This window comes from Styela clava, chromosome 3 (genome assembly GCF_964204865.1).
Source record: "Styela clava chromosome 3, kaStyClav1.hap1.2, whole genome shotgun sequence".
In the NCBI taxonomy this organism is placed as follows: domain Eukaryota; kingdom Metazoa; phylum Chordata; class Ascidiacea; order Stolidobranchia; family Styelidae; genus Styela; species Styela clava.
Window position 1 is genome coordinate 1,692,009 of NC_135252.1, and position 9,494 is coordinate 1,701,502.

A 9,494-nucleotide genomic window follows, 5' to 3' on the forward strand; every position below is an offset into this window, starting at 1 on the left:
CGCAGGTTCAAGTCTTATTCCAGTATTCAGTTTGCATTACTATGCTAGCCTGTCTGCATGTTGACTGATTATGTTAGTAATCTTAAGTTGTTTACATATCATTAAGCCATCTTACTGTCTTATTGGGTTTACTCTCCCCAGGATAAATGGGGCCAGTCTGCGGACGATTTCATTCAAACCGCTATAAAATAAAAACCAATCTTTCTAGCCCGTTATTTTTTTCACCGTAGGTGCATTGGCATTTATTCTACACGCTATCATACCACTCGAATTAACATTCTACAACCAGGGGTTAAAGCTATACAAACCACCAAAGTATGACATACAGAAGACGTGTTTGCGACCGAGCGACCACGGATTTCAAGCCTTGAACATTGTTTCTGCAGCGTCGAGACTACCACATACGCAGCTATGCGTGGAAAAATTGGGCTTTTAATTGCATTTCTGACCGTCATATATTTTAAGTACACAAAGATATTATCGACCTATTGGAAATGCGCACCCCTCCCCCCCCCCCCCCCCATCCCCCTTCTTTAAATGTAGAAACGCGAAACTTTAAAGATGGTTATTAAAAGAAACAGCGCTCTCCCCACCTGACAAGTTTCATCATTTTATTTCTTCTATTGCTATGGCTTTCCTACGGGGACAATGGGTAGTTGACAACATGAAAAAATGGTCCGTTTTTTTCTTCGGTCGGGTTTCGTTATTTATGGCCACATTTTTGTGTAATTTTGCAGAGCTAAAGTGGGGATTCTGTCACTAGATCCTGAATTGAATGTTGCATTCTTCAAACTGTTGAAAGGTTATAATTTAATAACAAAAAAATGAAACTTTTTATTTATTATAGTTTAGTTTGTTTATATTATTGATTTATTTTCTGCAGGTTATTACTAAATGTATAAGTAACAGCTGCAAAGCTATTTCAAAATGGCTGATAAAACTGCTCCAGACACTCAGCTCAGGCTGGACTGGGTTTATGGTTACCGTGGGCACCAATGTCGAAGCAACCTCTTCTACACAAAAGCAAATGAAGTTGTTTACTTTGTTGCAGGAGTGGGAATTGTTGTCGATCCAACACGACGGAAACAAAAATTCTTTCTTGGTCATGATGATGACATAATTTCTCTTTCGCTCCATCCTTCTGGTCAGTTGGTTGCTACTGGTCAGGTTGGTAAAGCACCATATATCTGTGTATGGGAATCATCTACAGTTAAAACAATGTCTATTTTGAAAGACCAACATACACATGGCATTGCTGCTCTTGCATTCAGCCCCAATGGAGAGCGTTTAGTTTCTGTTGGTCTCGATACAAATAATCTCGTTGTGGTTTGGGATTGGAAAAAAGGACGGATGCTTTCAAATGCTAGAGGTCATACTGATAGAATTTTTGATGTGCAATGGATTGATCAAGCTCAATTTGTGACCTGTGGTGTGAAACATATCAAATTTTGGAATCTGTCTGGAAACTCTTTAACTAATAAGCGTGGTGTACTGGGGAAATTGGGAGAAGTACAAACTGCTCTTTGTGTCAGATGTAGTGCCGATAATGTATATTCTGGTATGCTTTCTGGTGATATTTATGTTTGGCAAGGACACAATTTAACTAGAATTGTGTCACATGCACATACTGGGGGCATATTCTCAATGCATTCGTCTGTAGATGGTTATGCCACAGGAGGAAAAGATGGAAATGTAAGATTATGGGATGCAGCTTTCAACCCTCTGGCAACCATAAGTCTTGCAGATTGTGCGCTTGGATACAAAGGTCTCTCAATTCGAGCTATCTGCTGGCAAGGAACGCATATTGTTGCAGGTACACATGATGGAGAAGTATTTGAGGTTTCTGTACGTGATTCTTCACATCCAGACCTGATCACCAGCGGACATGGAGAGGGTGAGATGTGGGGACTAGCTGTGCATTCCAACAAACTCATTGTTGCAACTGGAAGTGATGATAAAAGTGTTAGGTTATGGAGCGTTCCTGACCGTGCCCTGTTGGCTCGATGTAATCTTTCTTCTGCTGTCAGATCTTGTGCATTCGGCAGTGAATACTTGGCTGTAGGTTGCATAAATGGTTCAGTCACTGTATTGAAGTCACGGGACATGTCTGTGGTAACTGAATTCAAAGACAGAAAAGAAGCAATTCATGAGGTTAGGTTTTCTCCCAAAGGATCATATTTAGCTGTTGCAAGCAATGATAATTTCGTAGATGTGTACAGTGTTCAACAACGATACCATAGAATAGGTACTTGTGGGAAATCCTCAAGTTTTATCACTCATATTGACTGGTCAACTGATGAACAGTATTTGCAAACAAATGATGGAGCAGGGGAGCGTTTGGTCTACTCAATGCCGAGTGGGACACATGTTACAAGTGGTGATGTTGTACGTGCTGTAAAATGGGATACTTGGACTTGTGTGCTGGGTCCAGAAGTTGCTGGAATCTGGCCAAAGTATTCTCAAATTAACGATGTGAATGCTGCATGTGCAGATGCAAAGTTGGGGGTGATTGCAACTGGTGATGATGCTGGTTTGGTGAAGTTGTTAAGATATCCATGCCTGAAAAAAGGTGGAAAATTTCGCAAGTATGTTGGTCATTCATCACATGTCACGAATGTTCGGTTCACTCATGATTCGGAATGGCTACTTTCAGCTGGTGGTGCCGATCATGCTTTGTTTCAATGGAAAGTTATAAAGGCAGGAGATGTGGTAGATTCTTCGAATGCACAAATAATGGATGTACCCGATGCTTATCTGGATTCAAATAGTGAAGACAGTGATTCCTCGTTGTCTGATGTTGGAGAAATTGATTCTGAAGTAGAAAAAGAAAGGGAAGGTAAATATGATAACACAGTAGATAAAAATGAAATAAAAAAATTGCAAAGATTACCCAAAGGTTCCAGAAAGCGAGACGGTGCACCAAGTGATACTAGTTTATCACTTCAATTTGTTTTTGGATACAGAGGCTATGATTGTCGTGACAATGTTTTTTACACACAACAAGGTGAAATATTATACCATGTTGCTGCTTTAGGCATTGTAATGTCAAGGGAAGATCGTAAACAGAGATTCTACAGTGGTCATGATGATGACATTATATGTCTCACTGTACACCCAGCTAAAGATTATGTGGCAACTGGCCAGGTGGGAAAAAATCCTTCAATACACATTTGGGATGCTGAAACAACGAAACCTATTTCTATTTTGAAAGGATTTCACACCCATGGTATTGGCTGTGTCAATTTTTCGGGTGATGGAAAGCGCCTGGTATCAGTAGGAATTGACAATGATCATATGTTAGCCATTTGGGACTGGAGGAGAGGAGAAAAACTTGCAAGTGCGAAAGGACATCAAGACAAAGTGTTTTGTGTGAAATTTGATGCAGCAAATTGCGAAAACTTGATAACTGTTGGTATCAAGCACATTAAGTTTTGGCGTCATGTAGGTGGAGGTTTGACCAATAAACGTGGTATATTTGGCACAAATGGCAAACTGGAATCAATGCTTTGTGTTTCACAAGGCAAGCAAGTTGGGGTGACATACACAGGTGCAGCAAATGGGCAGGTCTATGTTTGGAATGGAAATAATCTTACTAGAACACAAAAAGCCCACGATGGTCCATGTTTTGCAATGCATGCACTGGATAAGGGTTTCGTTACTGGTGGTAAGGATGGAGTTGTGTCACTGTGGGATGAAACATTTGATAGATGTCTGAAATCATACTCCCTATCAAATCAAGCTTTATCTACTACTATTTATGGTAAAATGTTGGAAGACAATCCTTGTATACGTGCTCTTACACTTGGACATGGCAAAATTCTCGTGGGTACAAAGAATGGTGAAATTTTGGAAGTTGACAAAACCGGTCCTATTTTGCTGCTGACTCAAGGTCATGGTGAAGGAGAGCTGTGGGGATTGGCCTCACACCCTTCTCGTGGTGAACTTGTCACAGTTTCAGATGATCGAAGTGTTCGTACCTGGAATGTGGGACCTAACGAAATGCAAACTTATGTCCACGCATGCCTAATGATTAGAAAATTGCCAGTTGGTGGACGATGCTGTTGTTACTCACCTGATGGCAGTGCTGTTGCTGTTGGTTGCAATGATGGAAGTTTCTATGTTCTGAATTCTAGGACTTTGGAAGATATGGTGAAGTTTCATACTAGAAAGGAAGCAATTTCTGATGTTCGTTTCTCCCCGGGTACTGGGAAGTATTTAGCCGTTGCATCACATGATAATTTCGTAGATATTTACAGTGTATTAGGAAGTAAGAGGGTTGGTGTCTGTCAAGGTGCGTCCAGCTATATAACACACATAGACTGGGACATTTCTGGAAAACTTTTGCGAGTCAACACTGGAGCGAAAGAGTTACTGTATTTTGAAGCTCCAAGAGGGAGAAGACAAACAATAGGTGAAGAGGCAAACATTGAATGGAGCAGTTGGACAGGAGTCCTGGGAAAGAAATGTGCTGGCATCTGGCCTCCTTGTAGTGATGTCACTGATGTTAATGCTGCATGTTTATCAAAATCTGGCGAACTGGCAACTGCTGATGATTTTGGTTTTGTGAAACTATTCTCATTTCCAGCACTGAATAAACATGCAAAGTTTAAAAAGTATACAGGTCACAGTGCTCATGTGACAAATGTGAGATGGTTATTTGACGATAACCACCTTGCTTCAATTGGGGGAGCAGACACATCATTGCTTTTATGGCGCAGGAACAATATAGCAATTAGTACGAGACAAGAAACTGCTGTTGGAGTCTCTCTGTCCCAAGCCTCCGCCTCTCAGCCGGATGTCAGTTATCATGGAGACAGTGAAGATTCTGACACTGACTCCGAAGAAGAAGGTGGTTATGATAGTGATGTTGCTCATGAAAAGAATATGGATTATGAAGATAAGATTTACAAGACAAGGGATATGCAGGGTATACAAGGTTCACTGGAAGGTGACACCAAAAGCCAACCTGTTGTCAACCGAGCAATGAAACAAAGCTACAAAGTAAGGCCACGATCTGGACTTGCTATTGACAAGGTAAAATCTCTTTCTCTTTGGCATGTTTTTGGATACAGGGGATTTGATTGCCGGGACAATCTTCGTTATGTTAATGAAGGAATAGTTTATCATGCTGCAGGTGCTTGTATATTCCAAGATCTTAGTACAGGAGAGCAGTCGTTCTACCTTGAACACACAGATGACATTATTAGTCTCACAACGAATCAACACCCCAAATTTTCTGGAGTCATAGCTACTGGTCAGTTAGGAGCATCCGCTCCTATACATGTTTGGGATGTTGGGACAAAACAAAATTTTGGTGTCTTGCAAGGACCTCATCAACGTGGAGTTTGCTCTCTGGATTTCAGTGCTTCTGGTAAACTTCTGCTTTCTGTTGGACTTGAGCCAGAACATTTTGCAGCGATTTGGAGATGGCAAGAAGGTGTAATAATGTGTAAGGTGTCATGCTCACCACATCGTATATTCCGAGCACAATTCAGACCTGATTCAGATGCGAACTTTGTTTCTGTAGGTGTTAAACATGTACGGTTCTGGCAGGTTTGTGGTGGAACTGCCATTGGCCAGAGAGCAGTTCTTGGTGCCACCAAAGGCATCAGAATGCAGACGATGCTATGCATTGCTTTTGGTGCTGATAATCTCACCTTTACTGGTGCAATGAGTGGAGATATTTATGTATGGAAATCTCATGTCTTGCATAGGACTGTTTCTCAAGCCCACGAAGGCCCTGTATTCACCATGTTCACTACTCTGCAAGATGGCTTAATAATCACAGGTGGCAAGGATAAAAACCAGAAAGAAAGCAGTTCTGTCAAATTGTGGGACCAAGAGATGAGACGTTGTCGTGCTTTTGTTATTCCCGCATCTTGCATCAAATCGGTTTGTCGCGCAAAAGGAAAATTGGTTGTTGGTACAAAAGATAGTCAAATATTCGAAGTTGCTGAAAAAAGTGGGTCATGTTCTGGCTTGGTGCGGGGCCATGCTGAGGGATTGCTATCTGGTGTTGCTTCACATCCTACATCTCATATGTGCTGCACTGTTTCAAAAGACAAGACAGCAAGAGTTTGGGATCTGAATGAAAAATTACTTCTTCATCGACTTCCACTTCCTGCAGGAGGCACTTGCTGCTGTTATAGTAGCGGTGGCCGTCTTATGGGTGTTGGAATGGATAATGGACAAGTTCAGATATATGATGTTGCACTTGCTAAACTTTGTGATTCAAGACGTGATAGAGGAGGATCTATTAATGATATGAAATTTAGCCCTGATGACAAAATTCTGGCTGTGGCATCTGATGATCAATGCGTTGACTTCTATGAGGTTAAAGATTCAAGTCTGCAAAGGTCTGGTTATATACGAAATACAACTGCATTACAGCTGGACTTCTCTAGTGATAATAGTGCTATTCAAATCACAACAGCAAAGTATGAAAGACATGTATTTAAAGTTCCTACAGGAGCGGAAATAACTGATCCTAGCATCATAAATGATCTTACATGGGATTCCTGGACAAGTATTGTTGGCAAAGAAGTTGTTGGTATATGGCCAAGGGACTCTCAAAGTGCGGATATCAATTGTGCTCATGTTTCACATGCAGGTAATGCTTTAGTCACTGGAGATGACAGTGGATTTGTTAAACTCTTTGCATTTCCATGTCAGGAAAAGTTCGCTACTCCCAAGAAGTATACTGGACATTCTGCCCATGTGACTGGCGCTCGCTTCCTCTGTGATGACAAACACTTAGTGACAACAGGTGGCGATGACTGCTGTGTATTTGTTTGGAAATGTGGAGTGTAGAATATAGAAAAATTGTGCTCTTCAGGCATAGCCATTCCACACTTCTAGTCTTGTCACCCAAGTCCTCAGAGATTTTCAATATTTAGTTGTTATGAACATTTTTATACTTGTACCTAATATACTTTTTTTGGAATTTGCACGCAATATCAGCTTCTCACCTAGCAGTGGCCGTTTATACAAAGCCTTGTTCAGAGTGAAAAGTATTTTGGAAACTGGTATAGATTGAACCATTCAAACGCACTTTTACACATACTATTATGAATTATATAAAATTTACGAGAATAATCCCTAATTCAGAAATCATGCAATTGTATTGCTGATATTTTCCCAGGAATGGTTTCAAACATGTTTTAGTAATAAAATATATATATTGGATTACGCCATTCAGGGTGGTAAATAGTGAATACTGTATAAATTTATTTTTCAATGTATTAGATTATTTAATACATTTCTGCATCTCAGACAAAAAAAATTTCCCTTTAATAATGATATTAAATTCGTTCATCTGTTAATTTGTTTCAACAAAGACAATTTAAATTATTTTCAATAATGCTTCAGATATGCATGCAATTGAATATGTAATAGGTGCTTTTATTTTAGTATTTCTGTGTTTCATATAATTTTTACCAGAATCGTGCAGTAGTAATCGTTCAGCAAGTCTCTCTTGTATTTTTGTAATTCATTATGCATTTACTACATGTTTAATATCCATATAAAAAGTTATGTTCACTATGTAATAATCATCGTCCTCAAGTTGATTTTTTCTAAATCATGATTTCTTTGCATTCTCAAGTCACTTGTTCGTACAAAAATTTCTCACTCTGATCCAATGTATCATATTTTTAATATTTTATATACCATGTTAGATTAGTTATATATTCTGTAATTTTATACATTTATTTGCTTCTGCGGTGCTAGTTCTGATCCTGATCAAATCTTAATTTAGCAAATGATCAATAATGGCACTAAACATATTTAATCATTGGTTTAGTTTAGCACATTTCCCCAATTTTACACAATATGACAATTAAATTTTTCTTTGCAAATACACAATCCTATGTCATTGTGAAAATACAACTGCTAGTTATTAAATGTATGATTCGGTTCTTCCCAAATATGATGAACTTTACCTATTTCCCTTTTCGCTCTCCAAAACCACTGAACAAAATGCATATGGCTGACAGTTTCCTTCACTTGGTCAAGTAGTGTTAGGATTAGATTTATATCCACTGTAATTGTTGTTTAGCTATTTACAAATAAATGATGTCACAAAATTTCACTTTGCCGAATCATTGTTGGGTTGTTGTTAGTGGACGTATTCCTCAGTGATTAAGGGGGTAGAATGCACGTATTCACCAAGAGGAGAGGACGACTTTACTGTAGGATACACAGACAGCAATCTCTCATCCGCCGAAGTAGTAACTGGTTAGTACTCATTGACTTCTATAAAGCGTAATGAAGTCGGCACTTCATCGTAGGGTACACGACAACAACCTTCGTCCGCGCAAGTTTGACTAAGCGTGAGGTTTATCCCGACAGCGGAAAGACTAAATAATAACTTTCCAAGTATATCTATAGGAATAACAATGTTATTTTGGTAACATTTTATTGAAACTGAGTCCAAGGGATAATGGTTTTCACATCATTAATATGAAACGAGGTCAAACCAGTTAATATAAACCTTCTTAAAACTATAAAATGACATAGCTTTGAGTTAAATAGCCCCAAGCCATTTCACCTTGACTGTCCAGTAATTAATATAATTTATCCCAGTTCCACATTTGGTAGGTTAATACATAGGTCCTGAAAGTGCTCCATACGGAGACCCCGGGCCAGTGAAGGGAAACCTAGGTGCTCCGTGAGCTATTCCTTCACTTATTAAAATACTGTTGTTGTTTTTAAACAAAGAAGGAAATACATCCAAGTATTAAATAAAGTGATTTTAGTATACTCATGGACAATAATTTTTAAATACCAATTTGTTTTTATTTTTATAAATTTATTGTGGGGCTCCGTAAATAATAGTCAACCCATTCACGGGCTCCGTAACACCAAATATTTGAAAAGAAAACCACTGATTTAGTATATAAAGCTGTTTATTATTCACTGTTTAAGGATGGTATCGTATCGCACGTTGGAGTTGGAAGCTGATAATATAGACCAGGGTGGTCCAAGGTTGTCGCCTTCGCGGGCCAGAAAATTATTTTTGCATTGTTCGCGGGCCACAATAGTGTCAGAAATAGATAAACAGGGCAACAAACACTTGATTGTGCAAACAATTGATCATTATTTGTCATTTATCAAGTTAAAACATGCAAAATATATATGTTTAATATATATGAGATTTCAAACTACAGTATTCACAACGGAAAAAGTGCTCCCGCAAATATACGGTAAGTACGTTCGAACATCGGTGGGGTTCTCAAAGCAAAATCCCTCAAAATTTGAAAATGCTCATTGCTCACATGATAGCAAAATGCCGTTTTAGATTACATTTGTCATAACTGCAGATAATCACATTTTACCAAATGTAAGGTAGCCTACAGGAGAGAAATTACTAATTTTTCTGACATAATACTTTGGGCTGGTTGCAAAAAATCACCGTAAGAAATTATATTCTCAGGCCATAACATTGATATTGTTGAATCAAAAGGATACAAAACCAGTGAACAATTTGGAATACC

General features: G+C 38.9%; 1 protein-coding gene across 1 annotated transcript; it reads left to right on the forward strand.

Moving 5' to 3' along the window:
• Window positions 1-874: 874 nt before the first annotated feature.
• On the forward strand, window positions 875-8,089 carry LOC120342029 (echinoderm microtubule-associated protein-like 6). Its single transcript, XM_039410679.2, has one exon. The coding sequence runs from the start codon at window positions 928-930 to the stop codon at window positions 6,808-6,810; it is 5,883 nt and encodes a 1,960-aa protein (XP_039266613.2). The 5' UTR covers window positions 875-927; the 3' UTR covers window positions 6,811-8,089.
• Window positions 8,090-9,494: the final 1,405 nt, after the last annotated feature.